Here is a 27,829-nt window from a genome sequence, read left to right as displayed (position 1 = left end):
TATGAAGAGGAGACATTTCAGCTGAAATCTGAGTAAAGAGAAGAGACCAGCCATGCGGAGATCCGGAGGAAGAGCAGTTCTGGGAGAGGGCAGAGCTCAGCAGTCAGGGAAAGAGAAGGAAGGGGCCTGGGGCCGGACTTGAGCGGCTGTGGGGCTGTCCTGAGGTTGGAGGAGGGCAGAGGCACGCACTGCAGGGCTCTGCTGAGCCTGGGAGTGCTGAGCCTAGTCTAGATGAAGTCTGAGGGCCGACCCTTCCCAATCTCAACTCACTTGTGGGCCCTCTATGATGCCACATGCTTCCTGAAGGTGACCCCACTTCCTTCCTCCCAATAGCAGTTACACAAGGTGAATTGCATTGGGAGAGCTTCCCATCACTCAAGAGCCCCAGCAGGGGTTTACCCTCAGCTCAGTCATCAACAGTCATCCGCACCCTCCCTTCTTACAGGTTCTCTGGGCCTCGGTTGCTGCATCTGTAAAGTGGGCAGGGACAGGGAGGGGGGAACCAAAAAACCAAAAAAATGCAAATAGCCTTTCCAGTTCTGTTGCTGTTGCTTTGGACTGTGATTGGAAGAAGATGCAGCCAAAGCGGGATGGCGGGATGAAACGAAAGTGAAAGATAGAAACAATTCCTCAGGCTCCGGAGGCGGCGGGGGGGTAGGAAGAGTAGGCTGGGGAAGAAGGGCAGTTTTTAGAAAGCTGGGCAGACAGGGACCCTGTGACCCAGGCTTTCATTTCTCCTGTGCAGCCCACGGCACCATGTGACACAGCCCAGCCACAGAAAGGGGAACCGAGAAGAGACCAGAATTTCCCAAGAAGCAGAAAGCTGGACAGAGGCTGAGCGGGACAGAGAGCCAGAGGGGGCCAGGGAGGAGGGGGGGCAGCGGGGGAAGCAGAGGGGGGGGGCAGGGGAGGCAGTGGAGGGGCCAGGAGGAGGCGGTGGGGGCAGAGTGAGCCCTGTGGGAGGGTCCCCTCCCCAGAGTGTAGGCCAGGTGTCACAGGGATAAGGGACGACACTTAAAGCCGGGGCGACCGGGGAGAGCAACAGGAAAGGAGGGGGAGGGGCAGAGAGGCGGGGCGAAGAAGGGTCGGCCGCGAGGGCAGCGGTGTTGAGGGGGGGGAGAAAGGGTGGGGGGTCGGAAGAGCCAGGGTGGGTGGAGGAGAGAGGACAGAGCCGAGGGTCAGGGCCGGGGAGGTAGAGGCTGGGTGGCCACCGAGGCCGGAGGGGGAGAGAAGGCGAGGCAGAGAGGGCAGAGGGGCAGCCACAGGGGCTGAGAAAGGAGGGCGGCCCGTCCAAGGGTGCGGGGCCGCAGGGCAGGGCCGCAGGCGGAGGATGGCCGCGCGGGGAGCCCGGGAGGAGCGCCGGCCGCTGGTGGCGCGCAGGCCGCGGGCGCCCCGACGGTGGCGGCGGACCGCGGCGGCCGCGGTGCTGCTGGTGGAGACGCTGGAGCGCGCCGCCTTCTTCGGCGTCTCGGCCAACCTGGTGCTCTACCTCAACGGCGCCAGCTTCAACTGGGACGGCCAGCAGGCGTCCCGCGCCGCGCTCGTCTTCCTGGGCGCGTCCTACCTGCTGGCGCCCGTGGGCGGCTGGCTGGCCGACGCGTACCTGGGCCGCTCGCGCGCCATCGCGCTCAGCCTGCTGCTCTACCTGGTCGCCTCCAGCCTGCTGCCCGCCACCGCCTTCGTCGACGGCCGCCGCTCCTTCTGCGGGGAGATGCCCGTGTCGCCGCTGGCGCCCGCCTGCCCGTCGCCCGACTGCACGCGCGTCTCGCCCACCCCGTACTGCGCGCCCACCCTCTACTCCGGGCTGCTGCTGCTCGCCCTCGCCGCCAGCTCCATCAGGAGCAACCTCACCTCCTTCGGGGCGGACCAGGTGAGTGGCGGGCCGCCCCGCGCGCCCGGCGAGGTCCAGGGAGGGCGCAGGGCCTGCGCGGTTGCTGGAGCTGAGACGGAGAGCCAGCAGCGACCTCAGGCAAACCACTTCCCCCCTTCTCTGCTCCCAGTTTCCTTACTGGAAAGAAGAGGGGGCGCTAAGTCTAACAACAATAACGATGGCCGCTACGGTAATAACCGTTGTTGGCTTCCTTGGACCATGTGCTGCTTTCAATGTTTTAACTCCTTTAATCCTCTGAACTACCCAGGAGGAAGGTGGTGTTGTTATGCCCACTTTACAGATGAGGACCCTGAAGTTTCAGTATATGAATCAACCCGTCCAAGGTCGCATAGGGAGCAGGTCAAGGGGTGGGAAGGGTAGCTGGAATTCAGGCCCCTCCAGGAGCCCCATCTTTAGGTGTCCTAGGGAATCTGGGGGCTAGGGAAGGAGTAAGCTCCTTCCTAACCAGCAGAGCCAGAGGTGGGGTCCCATAGACTGGTTCAGATCCCAGCTCTGCCTCTCACTAGCCATGAGCACTTGGGCAAATATCTCAGCCTCTGAGGCCTTTCTCTCTGCTTTTGGACAGAGCGTGGCACACAGGAGAAATTCAATAAATATTTACCAAATGAATGAGTAAGTGCCTAATGAAATGGCTATATAGTTTTTCTTTTTTAGAAAAAAAATGTTTTAAAAGATTTTATTTATTTGACAGAGAGATCACAAGCAGGCAGAGAGGCAGGCTTGTGTATGTGGCGTGGTGGGGGGGGGGGCAGGGAGCAGGCTCTCTGATGTGCAGAAAGGCCGATGCTGGGCTCAACCCCAGGACCCTGAGATCATGACCTCAGCCCAAGGCAAAGGCTCAAGCCACTGAGCCACCCAGGCACCCCTGATATGGCTATACTTTGATAGCTTCACTCAGTGGGATATTAGACAATAAGTTTAAGTAATATGTAATATGATTAAAACAACCACAGAGGGTGTTAGGAAAAGCAAGGCAGTACTGAGTACAGAATATGATTACAGCCCTTTGAAAAGACTAGGAGTCAGCTAAAATGAGAAACAGGAAAAGGCTGTCACAACAGTGTGATCAGGCCACAGAACTTGCTGTACTTCTCCCTTATTGCCTCTGTTGTTCAAATGTTCTTTAATTGTATTTATCCACCATCATAAAGGGGATATTTTAAAAGAATCATTGCATCCTACCCAGTTTCCATTGTCCCTGCCAAGGACTTACTCATCCAGGCTATTGGGGTTCCTTTGATGACGGGGGACTTGGTGCCCCCAGGGCACCCTCTCCATTCCTTGGCTACTGTTGACTTTCCTTCAGACTAGGAGACTCCCGACATCTGCCGATAGGAATCTCTCTTCTTCCCTTCATTCTGCTCTTTCACTGATGTGCACTACACCCCCGGGTGCCCTAGGCTGCCCTTGGGAGTCTGAACCTGACCCATAGGACAAGATTGGAAACACTGAAATGATTCCAGGCAGGGGTGGACATCACTAGATTTGAGTTCTTTAAAAATGTCTCTGGCTGCAGTGGAGAGTGGGTGGGGACAGCAGGAGCAGATACCCCCAAGCAGTGAGGGACTGCTGCAGAATTCAGGAGGGCAGTTAGATGGAGGGTGTGTGGGTGGGAAGGGTTCGCACCATCTGGCAGATAGCCATACCCAGAAGCCGTGTTTTTAACACACTTGCTGATTTCAGAAAGGGCCATCCATCATTCTTGACAAAGTGCTCATTTTGGGAGAGCTCATTTATATCCTGAATGGGCTGCCTGGTCTTCCCTCTTAGAGCTGCAATTGTCATATTAATTTACATCCAATTAATAAATGGAAGTGCCTGCACATAATGGGGCTTATTCAATTTTCTGTTTGAAAGTCAACAGCAAAAATTCTGATGCGGACATGGTCTTTCCCCTCTAATGCCTAGAGGAGCCCTCAGAATCTCTAAGACTATGCTTCTGTATAGACTATAATTTTACCTTTAGAAAGGCAAAACAAAAACAAAAACAACTTACCTTTTCCCCAACACCATCACAGAATGTCAAGCTTAACAGAAAGGAAAACCAGTGGATTTCGAGATGTGGTGGTTTGTTGAAAAGGTGACAGACGTAACAGAGTACAGAATCGCCTTGAAAATTGACCTCTAGTCTTCACTGCTTTTTAGAAATGCAGATGCCTGGGCCCAGCCCCAGACCTGCTGGGGCAGGAACTGAGACCAGGGTCTGGGAGAAGTAGAATCAGCCAGCACTACTGACCTGAACCAGCAGACTGGAAGGGGGCCTGGGGCTTGACAGTTGCAGATTGATCCAAATCCTGGGTAAAGATTTTCAGTCTTTCTGCCCTTGCTGGGGGGGACTGATTTCTTTTGTTGTCAGGCCAGAACCCGCTCTTGGGGCTGTGTCCGAGGCTACGTCTGCTTTCCCTGATAGGCCCACCTTGCTTGACTGGCCTTAAATCAGAAGGAGCAAGAGGATGGGAAGGGACGGGCCGACGGGTCACAGGAGAAAACTCAGCATTTCCAAATTGCAGAGGAAATTCTCAATTAGACTTTTAACTGTTCACCACATTTAATAATGTGAAATAGACCTGATCTTTATGGGCTTTCTTCTAATTATAAAGGTGATGCATACTGTAGGCCATTCAGTCAAAGACAAAGGAATAAACCAACCAGAAATGAACAAAGTGACATCAGAGACATCTGTTGGGTGCACTTCTCGGTGAAAATTAAAAAAGCACGGTGTGCCATGGGCATGAAAAAACAGCTGTGCCAAACTATCTTGGTCATTAACAAGTGACTCCCAAGGGAAAGGCTTATTCATTCTATCAACCAATATTTATTTAGTGTCTATTTAGTGATCAGGGACCAGGAAAGTGCCTCTGTGGGAGAGGGGGTGCAGGACCTCGTGGCAGGGTGCCCCCGGTCCTCCCTTATTCTTACCCCTGCCCTGCAGGTGATGGATCTTGGTCGCCATGCCAGCCGTCGCTTCTTCAACTGGCTTTACTGGAGTATCAACGTGGGTGCCGTGCTCTCGCTGCTGGTGGTGGCTTTTATCCAACAGAACGTCGGCTTCCTGCTGGGCTACAGCATCCCCGTGGGCTGCGTGGGTTTGGCCTTCTTCATCTTCCTCTTTGCCACCCCCATCTTCGTCACCAAGCCCCCCACAGGCAGCCAAGTGTCCTCTATGCTTAAACTCGCTCTCCAAAGCTGCTGTCCCCGGCTGTGGCCCCAACACTCTGTCAGGTGAGAAGGGGGCTCTTGGGGAAGAGCGCCATGGAGCATGGACATGTGCTGTGCTCCTCCGGGGGAGGCATGGGCCAGTTGGAAGGACGTTTGGGGTCAACTCCCGTGGTAGTCCTCTATGACGGCCTGCTGTGCTGGGGGCTGGAGTGGCAAGGGTGACTCAGGATGGTGACCGAGGTCAAGGTGGCAGCAACAGTGGTGCGGCTGATGGGCTCACTGTAGAAAGTGGGAGGCTGTTTGTGGCCCTGATGGTGATGATCGAGGTGGAGGTGTTTGTTAGCAGCCTCGGTGAAGTGAAGTCGGCGGCGACTGACGAAGGCAGCAGGGCTGGCTGGTGATGGAGACAATGGTACCAGTGCAGGCTGTTGGGATATAATATAAGTAATCCAATGCCACACTGGTATTAAGTGTAAGAAAGTCTAAGAGGGCACCTGTGTGGTTCAGTAGGTTCAGCGTCTGCCTTCGGCTCAGATCATGATCCCAGGGTCCTGGGATGGAGTCCTGCATTGGGCTCTCTGCTCAGCAGGGAGTCTGCTTCTCCCTCCCCCTTCACCCCTCCACCTGCCCATGCTCGCTCTCTCCTCTCTCTCTCTCAAATAAATAAAAATATTAAAAACAAAAGAAAAGGGGCACCTGGGTGGCTCAGTGGGTTAAGCCTCTGCCTTCAGCTCGGGTCAAGATCTCAGGGTCCTGGGATCAAGGACATCAGGCATCAGGCTCTCTGCTCAGCGGGGATACTGTTTCCTCCTCTCTCTCTCTCTCTCTCTGCCTGCCTCTCTGCCTGTGTGTGATCTCTGTCTGTCAAAAAAATAAATAAATTCTTTGGGGGAAAAAAAAAAGAAATCCACCAAACTTGCTCCCCCTGAGTTAGCCGGCAGCCCAGGGAGGAAGGTTCTCAACAGCCTCTCACAGGCACACCGGCTTGCTTCAGCCCCTGTCCTTCCTAAAGTTAATTGACGATTTATGCTAAGCAAACCTGTGTCTAGACCCTGGAACCAGTTACGGAGCCTGTCAGTAGGATCTAGATGGAAAAGGGGCAGCACATGTTTGTCCGAGCTGGTGCACTGCTTTGCTGTGGGGTTTCCTTTTAACAATCCAGTGTATCCCAGCAGACTGTCCTGGAATTCAGTGGCTGAAGCCACCGTGTTTTCTTACCTGTCACAATTCTGTGGCGACTGGGCTCAGCCGGGCAGTTCTTCTTCTACTTGTGATGTCATTGTGTGTGTGTGTGGGGGGGGGTCGGTCATCTGGCCAAAGGGGTTATAACATCCAAGATGGCTCACTTACGTTGCTGGTAGTCCACATCTCTTCCCCCATCATGTGGCCTCATGCCTGTGGCTGGAGCTCCTCATGGCAAGGTGGGTTGTAAGAGAGGGGGCTTTCAAAGAGTGAACGTTCCGAAGGAAAAGAGACAGAAACTATTGGTCTTAGAGTCTGATATCGGGCTTGGGGTCCCCGAGCCACCATTTCTGCTCATTCCGTGGGTCAGCCACAAGGCCAGCCTGGATCCCAGGCAGGGGAGCGAACCGGCCGTTGGTGGAGGAGTGGCATCCCACCACGGGAGGGGAGAGGCTAATAGTGGCCATCTTTAGAAATGACTGCACTGGTGTTTCCCTTTTTGGCATCTCAAAGGATGAGGCAAGGCTCTAGATCAAGAAGGGATTAGAAACATGCCCAGACAAAGGGCAAAGGGAGAAGGTCGCAGCAGTGGTTAATCTATCCTGTTTCCTGACCATTTCCCCTGCACCCCTACCCCTCCGCTGCCTCCGTCCGTAGGGAGAGGGCTGTAATGTTGCCTGTTGAGGAGGATGGACTTGGTGATGGCAAATGGGGGTGCTTTGGGGTATGTCAGATCTGGGCCACCCTTTCTCTCTGAGTCAGGCTTGGACTGGGACTTCCCTGCTGCCCACGGGATGCCGGCACTGAGGCCAAAAGTCCCTCCACACTCCGCTGGCCGCAGTCCCTGGTCTTCCTTCTCCCAGACCGCTGGGCTCCAGCTCCAGGAGGGAGGGCTCTTGATCAGCCACCTGTGCGAGAAAGGAGGGGACAGTAAGCACAGTAACAGGGAGTGTAGTGAACAGTTGGCAGGAGGTTGGCTTTGGGGGGAGATCGCCTCATCCACGACGATGATGGCGAAGATGGTGATGACAGTGATGACCGAGAAGGAGATGCTCCTGGTGGAGGGAGGAGATGGGCGGGCTCAGAGGTGACCACTGGTGATGGAGGGGCAAGATAATGGTGGCCGTGGGGGTGGTGATGGCTGCTACTTTATCTGCTGCACCCCATCACCCCACAGAGACCCTCAAGGCACCCAGCCACTGCCTAACCAGAGGTCTCCCCAGCCTGGTCCTTCCCCCCAAGAGGACATGGCCAACTTTCAGGTGCTGGTGAAGCTCTTGCCGGTCATGGTGACCCTGGTGCCTTACTGGATGGTGTATTTCCAGGTGAGCATCCGGGTCTTAAGCTCTGGGAGCACAGGCTCCCTGGTCGCCTGACAGGCTTCCGCTCTCACCATAGAAGCCCAGAGCTTGTGGAAGAGGAGGCAGGGGGTCGCAGCGTGACCTGTGGCTACGCAGGGCCTGGCACAAAGCCATCCCGGTAATGAATAGCATGAGGAACTCTGGAGACGGGTTTGAGGCCCAGTGCCCCGAAGGTCACCCCGTCTGTCTGGGCCTCATGTGCAAAACGGGGGATGTAGAGCCCCCCCACCCCCAGCTCAAGAGCAGTCAGATCCTCTGATGTGGCAACGGAGGCCCAGGGTTGCCCAACGCCACATAGCCAGTCAGGGACGAGCTCTGTGGGTTGAGTCCACCACCCGGGCTGTGTCTCAGAACCGCCTGCAGAGTTTTTGAAACTGATTCCATGTCCCACCCCAGACTGTGGGGGGAAGGCTCTAGAAGGGTAAACTTCTCAGGTGAGACTGGTACCCAGCCTGTCTGAGAGTTCTCTGCTTCCCACCATCTCCTCAGGGGAAGGCTGGTGGTGCTGGGGGCAGGGGGGGCGGTGGGCAGCAGCTTATAGCCCCAACTTTTAGCCTCCAGAGGACAAGGCCTTTGCCTTCCATACCCCCTTCCTAGGAAGCTTGTTGTGCATTTACCGAATATGGGTGTCGTGTGGGGCCAGCCTGCTACTTGGGGTGACACAGAGGCGAGGGGACAGGGACATGAGGAGGGTGTGTGCATGCGTCCGCGGCTGATTCTCAGAATACGGACATCCTCACACATCCAGTTGGTGCATAGCTGCTGTCCTGAGCACCCTGAGTGCCCTCTCCTGCCCCAGGCCCTCCTGGGGGGATTTTCCCGGTCCCCCAGTTTTATAGAGCAGCTAAGAGGGTGATGCCCAGTGTGGCAGTGGGTCCCCTAGAGCCTGCCCAGAGCCATTCCGGTGGGCCAGGGCCTACCCGGGCCTTGTGCTGTGTCAGCCCGTGGGATGCAGCTTGGTCTCAGTGTCAAGGGACAGCTCCCCGTGGGGACAGCCATGTCATTATCTTCCCCATGTCAACAGACATTTCTCCACACCTCCTCTGTGCCAGGCCCTGGAGACACCAAATGTGAGTCAGACCAGCTGTGCCCAGGCTCTGGGATAAGGCTGCACACAGGGCTCATGGGCCTGGAAGCAGAGAGAAGGAGGTTCCCTGACCTGGCCTGGCTCCTGAGAAGGAAGGAGAATGGGGGAGGGGGTGGGGTTGGTCACATCCCCTGAGGCTGGGAGAGAGGACAGCTGTCTGCCTGCCCGGTGCTCCTTCTGAAGAAAGCCCATGGAGGAGCTGGCCGGCTCCCGGGCTGAGGGGGAGGCGGCCAGCTCTGTGCCAGCCACAGCTCCGCCCCTCTTGGCAGATGCAGTCCACGTACGTCCTGCAGGGTCTTCACCTCCGCATCCCGAACATTTTCCCAGACAATCCCGCCAACAGCTCCGCGGCTCTGGGAGCTCAGCTCGGAGGCTACAAGGTAAGAGGCCAGGGGGGGGTTCAGCCCCCACGGCAGGTGGTACAGGGTGTCTCCTCTGTAAACAGAAGGCAATGAAGCTGTTTCCACGCCCAGGGGTAGGGGGTCCTCAGGGAACATAAAAGCACCTGGAGGATGGGTCAACTTGTGCCCCAGCCCAGGCATCCTGCCAAATTGCTCAGCTGTTCCAGAGAATTCGGGGCCAGCTTTGCTCCCACTCACTGCCGCTCTGAGGCAGCCCTTAGCGCCTTCAAGGTGCACTTGGGTCCCTCAATTTCACCTTGACTTCCCTCACTCTCTGGGACGCCTGGATGCCCAGATGTCTGTCTTTCACCAGAACTTTCCAAACCAGTTCCTTGGTGTGTCAAAGACTCATAACATCAAAGACCCTCAGAGCTGAGGGTGTGACATTTGCCACTATACCTTCATTCCTTGCCCAGGGCAGACATCACTAGTCCATCTTCACATGTTTTCATGTGGAGCCCGAGAATGTTCCAGACAGCCGTTACCCACTGATAGAAGCCAGAGGAACCGATTTGCCATCCTCTGATTTAATCCCACCCCTGACTTACCCAGCGGAGGAAAGTGCATTCCAGAGAGGGGAAAGGGGCAGATCCTGGATCACCCAGGAGGCCAGCGCTCCCCACTCCTGTCCAGAGCTCCTTCTGCACTGCTAGCCTGTCTTGCTTGGCCCCCTCTTACCCAGATCCCAGAAGCCTGGCTCCTCCTGGCCAACGTCGTGGTGGTGCTCATCCTGGTGCCTGTGAAGGACCACCTGCTGGACCCTTTACTGCTGCGGTGCAAGCTGCTTCCCTCGGCCCTGCAGAAGATGGCCCTGGGGATGTTCTTCGGCTTTGCCTCTGTCCTTGTGGCAGGTGTGTGGGCCTTAGTGGAGGGACATGGGGAGGGAGGCTGGCTCTGCTTTGGGCTGATGCTGGAACCGTGGGTCTAGGCCATGTACACCCTCTCACCGTGGGTGTCAGTCTTGGCTTCCCAGGGGGTGTGAACTGAAGGGGACCTTCCTCCTCTAGCCCCGTCTCTGCTCGTCAGATGAGGGAACTCAGGCCAAGAGATGCAAAAAGATTTTCTCCAGTGTCGTGGAAGCTCCCTGAAGACAGGTTTTTTTTTTTCTTTTTCATTCATTGCTATGAATAATGCACATGGCATCCAATCAATGTGTTGGAGAATTTTTCAGACACTCAGACACTTGAAAAAAAAGAATTTATTATTTATTCTCTTCCTTCTTCTAGTTCAAAATGATTTGAAGCCATTTATGACAAAGGGGTCCTGGTGACAAAGCCTTTCATGCTACTGCACAAACCTCCGTCCCTTTCACTCAGCAACTCAGTGATCCCGAGGTTACTAAGCATCTTTGAGCTCCGTCTTTGCAATGGGGATAATAATTCGTTCAGCCCCAGAGCAGGACCCGAGTTCTGCCTCATGGAATGTAGTCTAGCCGGAGTGTTGTGCGGATTAAAAAAAGGCGAAGTCTGTGAGACACCCAGCACTGTGCCTGGATTATGAGGAGCCAGGGGAACCAAAGCTCAAAAACCAGGATTGTGTTGCAAGGACAAAAACAAAACTAGGTTCTTTTTCAACCCCTGCTTTAATGCAGTTTGTCCTAGTTCATTCCCATAGCAATCCTGGCTTTTTTTTTTTTTTTTTTTTTAAGATTTTGTTTATTTATCTGGCAGAAAGAGACAGTGAAAGAGAAAACACAAGCAGGGGGAGTGGGAGAGGGAGAAGCAGGCCTCCTGCTGAGCAGGTAGCCAGATCCGAGTCTCAACCAGACCTGGGATCATGACCTGAGCTGAAGGCAAAAGCTTAATGACTGAGCCACCCAGGCGCCCCTTATCCTGGGATTTTTATTCCTACTTTTTGCATAAGAGCACTGGGTCTCAGGGAGCTTAAGTGATTTGCCCACGGTCACACAGCTAGCCAGTGCCCGGGCTCAGGAGGAACCGATTTGAGATGAAGATGAAGAAGAGGAAGAAAGTGGGAAAGGTGAAAAGAGGAAGAGAGAAACAGACGATGAAGGAGAAGATGATTAAGACCCCAAAAAACTTGCAAAGAAAGAACTGTTCAGTATTGGTTGGACTGCTCATATGGATTTGGTAGCTGTTTAAAAAAAAAAAAAAAAAAAAAAGGTAGCTGTGATACAAACCCCAGGACACCCACCCACCCAAAGAGCCAAAGAATAGTTCCTGTGACATTCCACCTTCTTCATTTAGCCCCTCTTGGAAATTCACCATCAAGCTTGGGGTCTTCACCCCAACAAAATTGTAAGCGTTGTTAGGTTTTCATGTCAGACTTGCTGTAGCGCGGGGAGCTGTGATTGGTGAGCCAGCCGTCTGTGGCTACCAGTTGCACCAAGACTGTAACAGCATTTTTACTTTCTGTACAACAAAGAAGCTTTGTAAATAAAATCTTAACATTTAAAAAAAAAAAAAAAAATCAGGGAAATGGGGCTAGCTGTGATACCAGATGCTGGCTGTGACATCAAATCCAGCGCCAACTCCTCATCAGCTTGGGTGACCCTGGGCTGGTTGCTTAGCCTAAAATTGTCTTTCTTCATTTGCAAGAATGCATATTAAATGTCCAGCACATAACAGGCTCTCAAGTAACACAAGCTGTTCCTGTTTATGAGTGCAAAACTGCATTCTTAGCAGTCATGGCAAAAGTCGAAGAGTTGAAGCTCAAATCTCGGACCTCCAGCCTGCTCCCAGGCCCGTGTGCTTTTCCTTTCCTGCCACTAGGTCCCTGGGGACTTAGTGAGTACCAGCCACGAGACAAGCTCTGCCCTGGGCTAAGCTGGGCCTGGCTATTTATATTCCCCACCCCCACCCCCTTCCACCCAAGGAGGCCTGGAGATGGAGCGCTTACAGTACATCCATCGCAACCAGACGGTGTCCCAGCAGATCGGGAAGGATATGTACTACGCAGCTCCGCTGTCCATCTGGTGGCAGATTCCTCAGTACCTGCTCATCGGGATCAGTGAGATTTTTGCCAGTATCCCAGGTACCCTGGCCCCCTCCCCTGCTCTCGCGCCAATGACGGGCTCTGCCTGGTGCTGCCTCGAAGTCCGATGTCTCACGGGTCCAGCTTCTGGAGTTCATGGGGGTAGAGGAAGGCCAGGTTTTCTGGGTGGGGCCGAGTTCACCCAGGGGAGACTCACCAGCTCCTGCTTTGTGCCAGGCAGTAGACTAGGCACTGGAGGTTTGCAGGTGGTTAAGACATTCCCTACCGACTTCCCACATGGTCCCTGGTGCTGTGTTCTTCATCCCCCATGTCTGTGCGGGTGCTGTTCCCTGTGCCTCAGGTTCAAAGTGAACCCTGCTTTCCCTATCACTGCTGAGCCGAAATGCCAACTCCTCCATAAAGCCCTGGGCAGAGGGAGTCCTTCGAACCTTCTTTCCTTCATCTCTGTTGCGGGTCTCTGTGCTGTAATAACGCAGGACGTTTGCAGCCCCCGCCGGGCTGTGAGCCAGAGCTGTGGAGTGGAGGTTGGCTCTTTGCTCAGCCAAGTAGCAGGAGCAACTTGGCCGGAGGCCCACGGCTAGGCTCTTGGGGGACTCACTCAGAACTGGGTAGGGGGGCGGTCACGAAGACAGTAAACCCAGGGGAGGGCTATAGTGGTGACTCCAGGGTGTAGGGAGAGTCCCTGGGTCGAGGTGGGGAGCTGGCAGGTGGGGAGGGAGGGCAGAACTCAGCTGGTAGCAGGAAGGATGTTTGCAGGCAGGGGGAACAGCAGATGCGGAGAGCTAAGCCTTGTGGGGAGTGTGCAGGGGCTGGGGAAGGTCGGGGCCAAACCTGGATGGATGTTGCCGTCTCTCCCGAGGGCAATAACAGACCCCCCACCCCCCCCCCCAACAGGGGACTATGGCAGGCAAAGGATCTCGATCCCATTAGAGTTTTTTTTTTAGACAGACCCATCTGGCTGTGTGAGGAGGAAGACAGGAAGCAGGGGGGTGGTTTAAGAGGCATTTGCAGGGGCCGGACAGTAAATGACTGGGGGCTGCGCTTTGGCCTGGGGCAGAGGGAACAGAAAGGGGGGCCGACAAGAAGTTTCTCAGGTTAAATCAAAAGGATTTGGCGATGATGTTGAAGGACGGTGGAGAGGGCGGGGGAGAGAGAGGTGCTGTCCCTGAAATGGGAGACCCAGGAGGAGGGGCGACAGAGCAATGTTGGGAGGGCATCCAGGCGGAGGTGTTCAGCCAGGGGACTAGATGAGCAGGGCAGAGGCAAGGGGGCACGGGGGCACGGGGGTCATCCTAGCCTCGTGGTGGGCAGTCATGCCGGGGAGGCCAGGATGGAGGCTGGGCAGGCCCCATCTCTGCTCCTCCAGCGGACGCTTGGGTCTCCCCCCGTCCCTCTGCAGGCCTGGAGTTTGCGTACTCGGAGGCTCCGCGCTCCATGCAGGGCGCCATCATGGGCATCTTCTTCTGCCTGTCCGGAGTGGGCTCGCTGTTGGGCTCCAGCCTCGTGGCACTGCTGTCCCTGCCCAGGGGCTGGCTCTATTGCCCTAGGGACTTTGGTGAGTGTGGGGCCCTCCCTGGGGAGTGGGACCTGGGTGGTGGGAGGCTTGGAAAGGAGGTGGCAACTAAGTGCTTTGACCCCAGGCCCAGTGAAATAGCAGCCTGGACTCAGAAGAACCGGGTTGTAGCCCCACCTTGGCCAGTTGCCCATGTGGCCTCCCCGCCTCGGGCCTCAGTTTCCCTAACTGTCAAAAGGGAATCCGTGTCCTCGACAGACCTCCAAGCTCCTTCCTGCTTCTGGAAGTCTGTCGTTCTGGCTGAAGGGTCACCTTTCTCTGGGGTCTTAGTGTTTTAAACCCCGGAAAGAACATCTGATGGGGACTCACAGGCAGCACAGGACGAGAGGGCTGTCTGTCCACCTACTCCCCACATGGCTTCAGCCGCCAGTCCCTGGGGAGTCCTGCTTGACCCAAATGCCAACCCCTCCTTTCCCCCAGGGAACATCAACAATTGCCGGATGGACCTGTACTTCTTCCTGCTGGCCGGCATCCAGGCCGCCACGGCCCTCCTGTTTATGTGGATCGCTGGCCGCTACGAGAGGGTAGCTCAGGCCCCAACTTCCCAAAGCTGTCCCAGCAGGGACAGGGGCTGAACACCTTCCCCGCCCTGCTCTCCCCAGGACACAGACAGTCCAGGCCCAGTGGAGGTTCCTTGAGTTTATTCTGTACCCAACGTTAGGATGAAATGGTTCATAAATAAGGGGCATAAGCCCTTCCTCACGAGCATGGTCCATGATGGGGGTGGGGCAGGGCAGAGGGGACCTGGGTGGGCGTCCTTTGGAGAGACCAGATGAGGGACTTGGATCCGCAAGCACCAGAGGGTGCTCCGGAGGCTGCCTGGGCTGGCAGCTGACGAGGCAGAGCCAGGCAGGCTGGGGAGGGGTCAAGAGCTGCCCCGGATCCTCTCCATGTAGCTGCGCAGCTCCTCGGGGTCCTTCAGTCCCATGTCCTCACATACCCAGCGGATGTCCTCCTCGCCCGCCACCAGGATGGACTGCACGGCAGGGGCCCCTACGGGCTCCTCAGACGGCTGGGCTGGGGGGGCTGTCGCAAACGTCACGAACTCTACGCGCTTCCGCCGCCCCCCGGCTTCCTTCCGGGCCAGGGTGCTTGAGGAGCTGGTGGTGCCCCCAGAAGGGGCCTGGGCCATGGTCAAGGCTTCCCCTCCTGCCCCAGTCTCGCAAGGGCAGCCCCCCTCCCCCTTGGGCAGGCCGGGGGACTGGCGGTCCAGCTGGCGGCTCAGTTCCTCCTGGTCAGTGCCCAGCCAGACCCAATTGTGGGGCTGGGGGGAGGCAGGGTCGGTGGCACCGTCAGGAGGCTCCTTGCGCTGGTAGCGCAGCACGAAGACCACACCGTTGACCAGGAAGATGAGGATGGCCAGACAGAAGATGCCCAGCAGAGCGTACATGCCCAGCTCTAGGTCGGTGACGCGCTGAGGGGCAGGGACCATCTCCTCCTCTTCCTCCTCCTCTCCAGCCTCTGCCTCCTTCCCAGCCTCCTCCTCCGCCCGCTCAAACTTGCCCCTCACACCCCCCTTGTCCCCAATTCTACCCGCCTCCCATCGTCTCCCTCCCGTGCTGGCCTTGGTGTCTGGTGAGCTACGGGCAGGGCTGGATGGGAGGGCAGGGGCCGGAGTAGGAGCAGGGGGCAGCCCCAGCCAGGCAGTGCCAGAGGCCAGGGGGACTCGGTGGCGGCCCCGGCGGCAGGGCTCCGGCGGGTGCAGAGCCACGTGCAGAGGCAGCCCCTCGGCCCCTGCCCCACTCACCACCACCCCGAGCTGGGCACCCCGCTCCTCGGCTGGCAGGACGGCACCGGGCTCCTCGGCTGAGACAGACAGTCCCAGGTCACGGTGGTCGTAGAGCTCAGCGGGGGCCAGGGTGTGATCAGAGAAGGACAGCCAGAGGGAGAGGGCCACCTCCTGTGGGGCACACGGACACAGGCAGAGACACGCGAAGGCACGCACGCATGCACACAGAGACCACTCCCACAGAGACAGGCCACACGGAGGAGGAGAGATCAGAAAGAAAACAGACACAGGCAGATGGACAAAACACAGGGAGAGAGGGGACGTGTGTCAATCACCTGTCTGCCACTCAGCCCTAGGGTCTGAGTTATCGGGAGGGTCCTCAGAGCCATCTAACCAACCTCCCACTGCCACACTCCAGCCGGCCACTGCTTGATCACCTCTATCCACAGAGAGCTCACTACCTCACAGGGCAGTCAGTCCTCATTCTGAAAAACCCTAAGGTGAGGGGTCCAGGTGCCTCCCATCCCCCTGTCATTAGCCCCCACTTGGAGATGTTGACCTCATCCCCCTGACCCCTGGCTGTCACCTGCTTTGGGGCGGGAAAGGCTGACTGTGCCCAGCATGTGGCCGTGACCTCCCCGGGGTGGGCAGTGCCCCGGCTCAGGGCCAGTGAGATGCCCATCACCGGCTGCACCCGCAGCTCCAACACCGAGACCTTGTCATCCGTCACAGCCAATGCCTGCTCTCCCAGAATGGAGTCAGTGAGTGGGGAGCGCACCTGAGGGTGAAAGGGAGCTGCAAGTTGTGGGGGGCCAGGAGAGTACACAGACAGCCCCTCCCCTCCAAGCCCCATCCTCTGTACACTGCGTTTCCCCACCCTTTGCCCTCCATACGACCAATACATACCAGGACCCCGATCCCATGCCTCGGGAACAGTTCCCTCCTCTCTCAAGTCCTGGCCCCCACATATCCAACCCCAGCCCTTCATGCTTTGAGGGTGTCCCCCATTACACGGGCCATCACTGGGTTCATACCTGCTCAGGTACACCCGGGGCCCATTCTGACATTCATCACACCTACCCATGAACATTCTGGGGGCCTTGGGTGGGCTCTACCCACCTCAATGGAGGTGACACCAGGCTCCCGGCCCACTAGGATGCGGCCGCCCTCCAGCGAGGCTACGCGTGGGTCCTGCACACATGCGTGTGGCGCCACGAGGTGGGACACGTCCAGCAGCCAGTCGGGGCCAAGCAGGTGGGTGAGGCGGCGCCCACCGTCCAGCGGGTGGGCCGCGAAGGGGACAAGGAAGCGCACGCTGGCCCGCTGGTACTGCAGGCGGCAGCCACGGGCTCGCCGTTCGGCCTCCTCTGCCACCCCAGCGGCCTCGGGTTCCGGTACCCTGGGGGTGGGGGTAGGGAATGGACAAACCCGGGGGAGGGCTGTCGGCTCAGGCTCCACCCCAGCCGCAGAGGGTCCCGGTCTCTGGAGACACGCAGCTGCCCCTCTACTGTCCCTCTATGTGTGGGTGCCCTGCCGCAGTCCTATTCCTAATTGGTGCTTTTGCCTGTCCATCAGGCCGCCCTCCTCTTGCTCCTAATCTGAATTCCTGTCTCCGGGGGAGGTGGAGAGATCATCTCTGAGCGGGGAGACCTTGGGGTGCTCATTGTCCAGAAGGCCTGGCTCAGATTCCCGAGACTGCCTCACCATTGGGCTCTGGTGGGACCCTCTCGACCTTTACTGAGCTAGGTGCCATCTTAGGCTTTGAGGACCCAGCAGTGAACAGAATAGGCAAAATCCCCCGCCTTTAAGGTCTTACATTCTCAGGGAGGAGAGTGAAGGCAGGTGGGGTTAATCAGGCTACCCAGTAATTAGGAAATGATCTGGACTTCGGAGAAGGGGGAGAGGGAGCGTGGAGGTCCATGATCACAAAGTGGTCATAGGCCGGTTGGTGACAGGCAGGTGGGTAGGAGGAACCAGAAACAACGGGGCTGGTTTTTTAGACCCCTGGCCATGTTCCCTGCACCATCTCTCCGGTCCCAGTGCGACTTCACCAAGGCCTCCACTCACCCTTCAGCTGCGCCGGGGACCCTCCAGCCTCGGACCTGCTCCAGGGTGGTGTCGCTCAGCTCCACACGCAGGGGCAGCAGCGGGGCCCACACTGTCAGCCGCAGCGAGGCCCTCAGCCGGCGCCACCAGAAGTCCACCCGCACCCCGCGGGCGCCCCGGCTCTCCTTGCCAGACACAAACACAGCATCACAGGTCTCCGACACCTACGGGAGGGCAGGAGCTGGGCTAAGCCTTGGAAGACAGGGCTTAGCCATGAGGGGCAGGGCTGAATTTCATCCTGCATTTTACTGGCATGTCTTAAGAGTAGGAAGATTTCAGCAAGGGGCACGTAGGTGTCTTAGTTGGTTAAGGGGGTCTGCCTTCAGCTCAGGTCATGGTCTCAGGGTCCTGGGATTGAGCCCCATGTGGGAGCCTGCTTCTCCCTCTGTCTTTGCCCCTCGCCCCTGCTCATGCTCTCTCTCAAAATCTTGGAAAAAAAAAAGGTGGGGGGTTCACCATGCCTCCAAGATTCAATCTGGAGGAACCACCCATTCCTCAAGTTCACCCAGGGCTCAGCTGGGGAAACCAGCTATTTGCCTACAAAATCATTCTCTTGGTAGTGGAGAGTTCAAACCACGAATTTGGCTCCTCGTTAGTGCTGACCTCTGACTTTTGTGTGGGAGCCGCCTGGCAACCATCTGCAGGCAGAGGGCAAGACAGACCTACCCACCCGAGAGCCCTCAGGAGGGAGTCACTCACAGAGGGGCAAAGTGCCATCGTAAGTGGCAAGACATCTTTTCCAGACTGGCAGCCAGGAGCTAGGACATGCAAGCTCTGGGTTTCCCCTCTTAAAACTTCAAAACGGGGGCGCCTGGGTGGCTCAGTGGCTTAAGCCTCTGCCTTCAGCTCAGGTCGTGATCTCAGGATCCTGGGATCGAGCACCACATCAGGCTCTCTGCTCAGCAGGGAGCCTGCTTCCCCTCTCTCTCTGCCTGCCTCTCCGCCTACTTGTGATCTCTCTGTCAAAAAAAAAAAAAAAAAAAAAAAAAGCTTCAAAACGGAGTAAGTTGCCTACCCTTTTTTTAATCTCATGGATCATTACAAGGCTCTAATAATTACCATTTTTAGCATCCTATAAGTATTACATTGCATTAAAAGCTGCCGTGGCTTCAGCTGCTGCTCTCTGCTGCTTCAGTGTCTTAGGGTGATTTTAATTCATCTTTTTCCTTTTTTAAGAGAGGGAGAGAGTTAGGGAGGGGCAGAAGGAGGGGGAGAATCTTAAGCAGGCTCCATGCCCGGAGCAGAGCCAGATGTAGGGCTCAATCTCACGACCCTGAGATTTTGACATGAAATGAAATGAAATCAAGAACTGAGCCATGCAGGCACCTCTGGGAGCTTCTAATTCTTACAACAGTCTAATACATTCCCATTTCAAAGCTTAGAAACTGAGGCTCAGAGAGGTGAAGAGACTTGCCCATGATCACACAGCTAATTGATAACAAAGATGGGTTTTCTCCTCTCTCTCTCTTTCTTTCTTTCTTAGATTTATTTATTTGACAGAGAAAGCGAGAGCTAGCGCACAAGCACAGGGGGAGCAGCAGTCAGAGGGAGAGGGAGAAGCAGACTCCCCACTGAGCAGGGACCCCCCCCCCAGTGTGGGGGCTCGATTCCAGACCCCCAGATCATGACCTAAGCTGAAGGCAGATGCTTAACCATCTGAACCACCCAGGCACTCCCAGAGATGGGTTTCAAACTAAAATTTGTGGGTCCCAACATATATACTCTCCCTCTTTTTTTTAAAGTAGGCTCTAGCTCTGTGTCCAACATGCATCTTGAACTCAGGACTCCACGATCAACAGTCACATGGCCTACTGACTGAGCCAGTCATGTGCCTCCAAAGTATGCACTCTTAACCCTCCCACATCCGATCATTTGTCAATGAACGTGGAGGTGCCTAACCTGGGTTGCTGGGGCGACACAGCTCCCACCTGACTATGGAGAAAGGTGGTGGGAACGAATGAAGTTGAATCTGTGGCTTACCTCCACGAGGTTTCTGGTGTGAAGAAACAGCTGTTCTCTTGGGGACCCGAGTGGGGAAGGGGTCCATGCACCCCCGTGCACACAAGGGTATACTCACACGGGGCTGGCACTCGCTACTCACCTGCAGGACCTGGGTGTTGGCTGACTCGCAGCCGATCTGCTCTGTCACCTCCACCAGCGCCCCCCCGCTGTCCACCGTGACCAGGCGCACGGGTACACGGCGCGGCTCTCCAGTCAACAGAGCTGTGTTCACCAGCTCCTCGGCCTAGGGGCGGGTGGGAGGGGTGCAGGAGGAGCTCAGCTCCTAGCTCTTCCCCTCACTTGGCCCCAAGCCTGGCCAGGCACAGGAGGGGACTCCTTACCTTGGCCAGTGGGACAAGGGCTCTTATATCCTGCTCTGACACCAGGATCTCCCACACCATTTTGTCCTTCTCTGCTTCGGGGGCCTGGCCTGCATACTCCAGCTGCCATGTGACAGGGCGAGTGACCGCCACACCCCCACTCGTGCTATTCTCCACCAAAAAGTCCACCCACAGGAACTCTGATAGTTCGAGGGGGCTGCTGGCCGAGAGAGAGAGAGAGAGAGAGAGAGAGAGACTGAGCACTTGCTAGTGGCCAGGTGCTGTTGTCAGCACTTCTAGATTGTGAGCTAGGTCCTAGGATAACCCTCAGTTTGCTGGGGAGAAAACAGAGGGACGGAAGTCATATAACCTGCCCAGAGTCACAGAGTGAAAAGTGGCAGGGCTGGGATTAAACTCAAGCAGCCCGGCTCCAGACCCTCAGCGCTCATACACCCTCGGCCTCTAGAAGATCCACGTAGCCACTTTGCCACCCTCCCTGGAAAGCCTGCTTGTCTTCCTGTCTCCCTACTCCCCTCCACTCAAATATCCACCTTCCACAGCCATTGGGTGGTCGGGGAAGGCATAAAGCAGCCGGGGTCAATTTCTACCCAGGAGGAAGAGTCACTTCTAAGGCCCAGGACTGGCACTTGACCCCCTGAATCATAACCCTTGCAGGTTCCTTTGATCAAACACTGGCTGGGTGCTTGCTCTATATTTTATTTTCACAGACTCTAGGGTGTATATTATCATCCCCACTTTACAGGTGAGGAAACTGAGGCTCCGGTCAGGAGAGGAAGTTATCGGGGGAGGTTAACCAGCTTGCCCGTGGTTATTCATCCAAAATGTCAGAAACAGGATTCAAACCTGAGCTACCACAGTCATGGCCTTGGCCTAGGCTCAGAGCACCAGTAAGAGTTCATAAAGTTTAACCATAGCTGAACTGTTTCTGAAATAGTAATGGCCCCAAAAAGGGGACCCATTTCATGTGGCTGTGGGAGACAGAGTGGCAGCTGTGAGGGCTGTGACTGAGCCGTCAGGATGGGCTGGCATCCCCTGGAACTAGATCATAGACACTTGCTGTCCAGGGGCATGGATACACAGTAGCTGAATAACTTCGCTGTACTGGGGCATGGATACACAGTAGCTGAATAACTTCGCTGTACCCAGACATGGATACACAGTAGCTAAATGAATTAGTATCTGCTCTGTGCTGCTTCCTTGAAGGAGTGCTCTGTGCATGCTCAGATGGGAGGAGGGAGGGAGGCAGCCCAGGAGCCCCCTTCCATTGGGCCCCAGAAAAAATCTGCTCTCTCCTTTCTCTGGCACCCAGGGAAAGAGTTGCCCACCTGGAGTCTGGCCCTGTGGTTCCGGCACGGTGGCAGGTAATGAGGGTTGTATGGTGCTTGGAGCCCTTAAAGCGGTCCAGCTTGGCAGTCCAGAGGCTGGGCTGGGCTGGGCGGGCAGCCGTCACATGCAGCCCCTTCTTCACCTTGATCCTGGGAAGGGGACAGAGGCCCAGTGTGTCAAGCTGGGTGCTGAACCACGGACTGAATGAGGGACACAAGTGTCGAAAGACATCTGCCTTCCGTCTGGGCTCCCCAACTGCGCTCTGAATATTCTCCTCACCGTCCTCCGGTCCAGAAGGACCCCATCTCAGTGCAGGTCAGGGCACAGAGCTCTCCCTGCCTCAAAGACCCACTGCCCACAAGGTCAACTCTAATCCGGGCATCGAAGCCCTCCAGGATCTGGTGAAGTTTTGTCTTTAGCTGTGACATCCCTCTGTCACTCTGCTTCAGCTACACCAAGTTCTTGCCCCTCCACACAGCTCATTTACGTCTCTGAGTCCTTGCTCAGGCTGTGCCTTCAGTCCACCCTGCCCTTCCTTTTTTCGACTGCTCATTCTTCAAGCCTCCAGCAACTCAAATACTGTTTCCCTTAGAAAGCTTTTCCTGTGCAGGATGAATTTCCCCTCCCCTCCAGCCCTCACCCAGGCCCCACCACACCTGGGACCTCCACCAGAGCACATAATCCAGTGCGTGCCATATAGCTCCTTCCCCTACCGCTGGGGCCCTGCAGCACCAGGTGGGGACTCGGCCTTGCTCCTCTCTGTAGCTCCAGAGTAGAAGGAGACACAGGGCTGGGCACGTTTTAAGTGTCTGAGAAAGATCTAATGAGTGTGCAAGTGGGCACAGGAGAGTGGGAGAGGCACCTGACACAGGACACACACAAACCCAAACATGGGAGAGGAGATTCATACTCTGCAAATCCTTGTCAGTGGAATTGGGTTGGGGGGCCACTTTGGGAGAACTTCCTGCCAGGAGGGACACAAAAAGGAGGGCCTTCCTGTAGGGAGGAGTGAAAACGGACGTGCAGCCAAGGGGCAGGCGGGAGAACATGCAGATGAACTTGACTGGAGCAAACACTGTTCCTGGGGCATTAGAGCATTAGTCACTCCCAGGTACCGCACTTTCCAGTTTCTAAGTCCTCTCCTGTTTTCCCTCCCCGGAGCCTCAGAGCTGCCCTATGAAGCAGGCCATGTTAGCCAGGGGAAGGGGAGCTTCCTATTTCTGACTCCGAGTTCAGGGCTGTGCCCATGGCCAGGTCTTGCCGGGCCTGGAGAGACTGGGGTGAGCCCGTCTTTGCAGAGATCAAGGATTCCAGTAAGAACCCCTGAAGGAGAAAGCATCTGTCCAGTCTCCCTGCAGAGGTTCCTGCCTTCAAACCACCGCCCCCACCCCCAACCCTTCCAGGAGCCCAGAACTCACCGCAGAGTCAGGACACTGGCTGTGAAGTTGTGCCGAAGCAGGACGGTAGCACTGAAGAGCTGGCCGGGCCGCACGGGCACATCAGGCACCCGCAGAGTCACCGCCTCGTCCAGGGGCACCTCCTGGTACTGCGGGGGATCTGCTGGGCGCAGCTCCACAGCACCCACTGGGAGGGCCTGTTCCCTGGGGTCCTCCTCCCCACCAGGGCCGCAGCCCCCAGGGCCCTCAGCGGCGGGCTCCAGCGTGTAGGCCAGCTCGGCCCTTGTGGTGGAGCCCTGGGAGAACCAGTGGGAGGGAACCTCCAGCTCCACTACGCAGGCACCTAGGGAGGGCTGCAAACACACAACGGCCACGGTTGACCCGGGGCAGGGGAGCGGTTTCCAGCACCCACAGCAGGAAATGCAGAGCTGGAGGGGGTTCATGAAAGGCAGGACCAGCACGGGCCAGAGACATGTCCCAGGTGACTCAGTGACTGGGGCTGGGTCTCCGAACCCGTCCAAAAGCCACACTTCGACTTTGGGGGACAGTCTCATTCCAAAGTGAGCCAATCCCAATGCCTCCCCCTAACAATGCCCCAGGATCACCTGGACAACATCTCAGGTTTCGAAGAATCCCGAAGCCCGCAAAATACCTCTCCCTGGCGGATCCCGGCTCCAAAACAGTGCAAGATGCAATTATAAGAGCAATTCTAACAATAGTGCAAACACTTGCTGAGGGAGTACTCTGGGCCAGGCATTGGCATTGTACTAAGCTATTGCACTCATTTCATTTGCTCTTTATTCCAGCTCCATATGAAGTATGATCTATTATCACCCCATTTTATAGATGGGGAAGCTGAGTCCCACAGAAATTAAGTTACGTGTCCAAAGTCGTATACAATAGCCCGACTTCCTTAAGGGGCCCTCAATAACCCTTTCAAAGGGTCCCCATGAAAGCTAGCAGAGTGGGAATGGAGTCAGCTTGTCTGGGACTCTGAAACCACCCAGAAGTGGTAAGCTCTTTCTTCCCTCGCCCAGGACTACCCTCTGGCTGGCACAGCAGGTAGGGCAGGCCTAGGTAGGGCCTGCCCACTCACCTGGAAGTGGCAGGCGCGGTGAGCAGTGCCTGCGGGGTGTGTGGCGTGGAGCCGGGCGCAGGGCAGGCTGCCAGGCCCTGGTGGCCAATCCTGCCCTTTGAGGTGGAAGAGGACTCGGGCATGGGGCTCCGCCGGAGTCACAGCCGATTCCACTGACACAGCCCGCACATCCCAGGGCACTGGCCGTTGGTGGGGCTCAGTGACCCGTGGGGGGACCACCTGGAGGGAGAATGGGGTTGCTCAAGTAAACAGGGAGTGCAGGGAAGCAAGACCTGGAAAAAGGGGATCCCAGGCTTCCAGGCCTGGTGCGGCAGAAGAGAGCATTTACAGGCCTCAGTTTCCCCCTCTGGAAAATGTAGAGCACAGCTGGAGCTGGGGAAGAGCCTTGAGCCACGCACAAGCAGACCTCAGCTCTGAGTCCTGTTAGCCTGGGAGCCCGTTCCTGGGGTCCTCTCCTTACCTGCTGAGTGGCGAACGGTGGGTAGGAGGCCCGGAGAAGTGGCTGGGCCCTGGGCCATGGCTGCAGGAGCAGAAAGGTCTCTGATCGGGAGCCCAGAGAGGAGTTGGCGGGTGGATAGTGACCCACTTGCTGCACACGGAAGTGCTCAGGGGCGTCAAGGAGCTCCAGGGCTGCGGGCAGGTAGACGGGGCCCAGGGGGTCCTGGTCACAGCCCACTGCAGAAGGAGAAGGCGTAGCGATGATGACAGCTCCAGAGCTGGCCAGGGCTGAACTATGCTCCAGCCTGGGGCACAGTAGCAGTGGGCAGTGGAGGAAGAAAAGGTTAGAAATGTCCCATCCCCCCAGGATGGGGGGGAAGTTGTCCCATTTCACAGAAGGGGAAATGGATCGTAGCACAAGACAGGACCAGGATGTGAATGTATATCCTGGCCCGGGTGCCAGCTTCCAAACCTTTCCTTCGTCCACCTTCCATAGGCTCAGGCCTTCCTTCCCTGAGGAGAACCTTCTCAGCATCCCCTCCCCATGCCTGCCCTCTACCTACGTGCCTCTGGTATCAAGCCATCTGTGGGGCAAAGTTCTCCCCAGACAGGGTCTGCGTAGTGAGATGGTGATGAGGGGAGCTTTGTAGAAGCAGAGACCCTTTCTCTGTCCCTGGGTCCTTGGCCAGACTTATCCAGGCACCCACCCTCCACTTCCATCATCACCATGGAAACCGCACACTGGTTTCCTGAGCTTGCTCCCTTCCTCTCTGTCCCAACTGGGTACCGCAGTGCAAAAATGGGATTGGGATTGGGACTTTGGGGGAGGGGGGGACCATGACCCTGGGGAGAGCCAAAATATTCAATGAGTAGGACGAAGGACTCCTAAGACCGCATCTGGTTTGTACCAACTATTGGTTAGCCCTAGTAATAATAAACACTTTCGGACACCAACTATATGCAGATGACTATTTAAGACATTTACATATATTAACGCTTCAATTTGTGTAATTAACTCTGAGAACTAGGTTCTATTGCTATGAATTCCATTTTACGGATGTGGAAGATGAGGCTGAGGTTAAGGGACTTGCCTGGGGTCCCCCAGCTGGAAAGTGGGGAAGCTGGGAGTCAGAACTGATATTACACCCAGAGGGATACCCTGCTTCTCCCCGTGGCTGTTTTCAAGGGTGAGCACTTCCAGCCTCACTCCCCAGACTGTGGGTCTCTCCCCTCGCCCTTAAGGTCATGTTGTCTCCTTAAGGAAGCTCTTCTTGATTGCTTGCTCTCCCACCAGGCCCCTAATTGCCTCATCTGAATTGGCTGTCTTCCTGTCTATTGACAGGGGGACTTGTTGTACTCATTCTTGAATCCCCCAAGCAGGGCAGCTCTCCCTGGACAGGATGTTCTGGGAGCCTGGAGGACTGCGTTTACATCTTAATTCTGTCTCAATAAAGCCTGGGTCATTTAACATCTCAGCCTGAGTCCTCACCTGTAGAATGAGCATTTAGCGACAACTGTGAGTAGGGGAGGGCTTTGTAAAGTGTGGCACGCAGTCTGGAGGAGGGGTTATCGCTACTGAATAATGGATGCGACAAGGCTTCCCTCAACTCTCTGTGTAAGAGGTTATTAGGGCTCCTGCTGGGTCCCCTGGGGAGGGGAGCAGGTGGCTGAAAGGAGCCCTTGAGCCAGCTCCCTCTCTGCCCCATCCTGGGCTGGGGCACTTCACGGTTTCAACCTCTTTCAAGATGTCCCCATCAAGGAGCTTGTATCTGAGACAGTCCACACATCCTGCCCCCAAGTGTTAACAGGTGAGTGACTATGGCTTCCTGGGGGCAGCCCTTGACCTCGGTTCCTCCTCCTGTTCGACTGCCTGGATAATTACAAGACGCTCTGTGGCCCGACTCCCACGGACTCCCAGCACTCAGTGCTCGGCTCTTGCGGTGAGAGTGAGGGGGGCCTAGAGAAAGCCTCACTTTCTGCCACCCCCCCACCCACCCAGTTCTGTGGTGTCATCCGCCTGGTCTGACCCCCATCCTGGGCACACGGGAACCGCTCCCCCTTCCTCCAGTGACAGGGATCCCCACAGAATTCAGGAAGGCACGGATGGGGCAATCCCGGGAGATTCCAAGGTCAGATCGCTCCTGGGGGCAAGGGGAGGGCGGCTACGCACCTCGCAGGTCCCAGGCAAAGGGGTTGCTTCCCAAGCCCGTGGGGGCAGGTCGATGGTGGGTGAGTGGGTGGGGGAGAAGGCTAGGAGCTCTGTGGACCGCAGATTAGGGAGCTGGTGCGCCTGAGCCAGGGGTAGCCGGGTTAAATGCCCGGGCGGGAGGGGGAGCTCGCGGAAGGTGCGTGGGCTGGCGGTGAGAGCCCGGGACTGGCTGGTCCTGGATTAGGAAGAGTTGCCAGGTTCTGGAAGTGAGGGAAGCAACAGAGGAGCTCGACTGGAGGGAAGATCCGTTTGGGGGCGGGGCGGTGGTGAGACCTCCGGTCCTCAGGGCAAGCTGCGGGGCGACCCACTCCGAGCTTAGTCCGGGAACCCGCAGCTCCCCGCTGGCCGCATCCCTCCTAACCGGCCCGGGCCGGGCCCTAGCCACCCCGGGTCCCGCCCATCCCCTCCCCTCCCGCTGACCTCTCACGACGTCCAGGGCCAGGGCCACCAGGAGGCAGAGCCAGGGGCCGCAGGGCCCCCGGGGAACCCACGCCGCGAGCCCCGCCATCCCGGCGCACATCCTTCCCGCGGAGGGCGGGGACTAGGCGGGTGGCTCAGGTGGCCCCCGCCCGCCCGGCATCTCCCGCGCCCGCTCCGCGCCGCCCGGAACCCGGCCGGCTGGATCCCCGCCGCCGCCTGCCCGGTCGCCTGCCAGCGGCCGCAGCTCCCAGACAATGGAGCGGGAGCCGGAGCAGGAGGGTGGGAGGGAGGGAGCGCGGCACAGGGGCTGCCCCTCCGCCCCGCCGGGTCCTAGTGCCCCACGGATCCCAAGCCCCGCGCGCCCCCGCGCTTGAGGTCGGGAAGAAGGCCGCTCCCCTGGAGACTGACCCGCCTTACTAAGAGGGCCTGGAGGCGTTCAGCTGGCTCCCTCTTGCCCCTGGAGAAAACAGCCACTTCCTCTGCCTCATGCCCGCCCCACAAGTAACCCACCTGTAAAGGCATCGCACTCCGGACTCTGAACTGGTATTGGGGAAGATGGGGAACCAAACTGCGGGGGCGGATGGGCGGAAAGGCAGAGAAATTGGCCAAAAAGGGCTGGGTGACAACCACCTGGGCCTGCCCGGACAGAGCCCTAGGCCACGCTGGTGGAGGGAGGTCTCGGGCGGAGTTCCTGCACAGCCCCACCCCTGGGAGAGGCCCCTCAGCCCCTGAGGAAGTCCCACCCACCAGGTCTGGCCTCTGGGCCCAGCCGTGGCTACCAGGCAGTTAGGAGAGGTCCAGACGAGGGCACCTAGCAGCACGTTAGCATCTTCGTGGCGGCTTAAAAAGAAAAAAGCAAAAAACAAAAAAACCAAAAAACAAAACAAAAAAACAACCCACCAAAACAACCACACCTGGGACCCTAGAAAACAACCGATTTAACCTATGGGCCAGTTGGAGAACCACAGTGCAGGAAACTCCCATCTGGTGAGGGAAGGAGGGAAGGCAGGCAAATCATCCTGGCTGTCTTGGGGCCAGCCTTTCCTACACTTGCACACAGCGGCAGGAAGGGGTACCCTTTCTTCCTCTCTCCCACATACACACTACTCCAGCAGTGCGGGTCAGTTCCTGGAAGTTTTGTAAAGGGGGCAGGACTT

General features: G+C 57.0%; 2 protein-coding genes and 1 long non-coding RNA gene across 5 annotated transcripts; 1 reads left to right on the top strand and 2 right to left on the bottom strand.

The window, feature by feature from the left end:
• The first annotated feature begins 1,133 nt into the window (after window positions 1-1,133).
• On the top strand, window positions 1,134-14,314 carry SLC15A3 (solute carrier family 15 member 3). Its single transcript, XM_059143663.1, has 8 exons — window positions 1,134-1,870; window positions 4,824-5,113; window positions 7,410-7,557; window positions 8,950-9,060; window positions 9,764-9,932; window positions 11,917-12,075; window positions 13,436-13,591; window positions 14,030-14,314. The coding sequence occupies exons 1-8, from the start codon at window positions 1,331-1,333 to the stop codon at window positions 14,182-14,184; spliced, it is 1,728 nt and encodes a 575-aa protein (XP_058999646.1). The 5' UTR covers window positions 1,134-1,330; the 3' UTR covers window positions 14,185-14,314.
• LOC131813415 (uncharacterized) lies at window positions 4,684-7,411 on the bottom strand. The gene is made up of 2 exons (XR_009346813.1): window positions 6,269-7,411; window positions 4,684-5,475 (listed from the first exon to the last, which is right to left on the bottom strand). It is a non-coding gene; the product is annotated as an uncharacterized LOC131813415 (long non-coding RNA).
• Window positions 14,234-27,301, bottom strand: TMEM132A (transmembrane protein 132A). Of its 3 annotated transcripts, none has more exons than XM_059143662.1 (11): window positions 27,183-27,301; window positions 24,066-24,280; window positions 23,606-23,824; window positions 22,531-22,862; window positions 21,112-21,261; window positions 19,787-19,985; window positions 19,546-19,689; window positions 17,406-17,608; window positions 16,458-16,737; window positions 15,925-16,116; window positions 14,234-15,509 (listed from the first exon to the last, which is right to left on the bottom strand). In XM_059143662.1, exons 6-11 carry the CDS (start codon window positions 19,844-19,846, stop codon window positions 14,475-14,477), a joined length of 1,914 nt encoding a protein of 637 aa, XP_058999645.1. In that variant the 5' UTR covers window positions 19,847-19,985; window positions 21,112-21,261; window positions 22,531-22,862; window positions 23,606-23,824; window positions 24,066-24,280; window positions 27,183-27,301; the 3' UTR covers window positions 14,234-14,474. The 3 variants fall into 3 exon arrangements, with proteins under 3 accessions (XP_058999645.1, XP_058999643.1, XP_058999644.1); XM_059143660.1 differs by lacking the exon at window positions 27,183-27,301 and adding an exon at window positions 26,673-26,908; XM_059143661.1 differs by lacking the exon at window positions 27,183-27,301 and adding an exon at window positions 26,673-26,908 and having other exon boundaries at window positions 19,787-19,982.
• Between the last annotated feature and the right edge of the window lie 528 nt (window positions 27,302-27,829).

This window comes from Mustela lutreola, chromosome 1 (assembly GCF_030435805.1).
Source record: "Mustela lutreola isolate mMusLut2 chromosome 1, mMusLut2.pri, whole genome shotgun sequence".
Taxonomy (NCBI): domain Eukaryota; kingdom Metazoa; phylum Chordata; class Mammalia; order Carnivora; family Mustelidae; genus Mustela; species Mustela lutreola.
This window is presented reverse-complemented; position numbering and strand designations above follow the sequence as displayed.

What these genes read in the sequence shown, in the direction of transcription:
- TMEM132A (XM_059143660.1), bottom strand. Translation starts at nt 26,772, where the DNA reads ATGTGCGCCGGGATGGCGGGGCTCGCGGCGTGGGTTCCCCGGGGGCCC. An exon ending in GGCCCTGGACGTCGTGAGAG is followed by an intron (nt 24,281 to 26,672) that starts GTCAGCGGGAGG and finishes CTCCTTCTGCAG; the next exon opens with TGGGCTGTGACCAGGACCCC. An exon ending in CTGGTGTCACCTCCATTGAG is followed by an intron (nt 16,117 to 16,457) that starts GTGGGTAGAGCC and finishes TTTCACCCTCAG; the next exon opens with GTGCGCTCCCCACTCACTGA.
- SLC15A3 (XM_059143663.1), top strand. Translation starts at nt 1,331, where the DNA reads ATGGCCGCGCGGGGAGCCCGGGAGGAGCGCCGGCCGCTGGTGGCGCGC. An exon ending in CTCAGCTCGGAGGCTACAAG is followed by an intron (nt 9,061 to 9,763) that starts GTAAGAGGCCAG and finishes CCTCTTACCCAG; the next exon opens with ATCCCAGAAGCCTGGCTCCT. An exon ending in GATTTTTGCCAGTATCCCAG is followed by an intron (nt 12,076 to 13,435) that starts GTACCCTGGCCC and finishes GTCCCTCTGCAG; the next exon opens with GCCTGGAGTTTGCGTACTCG.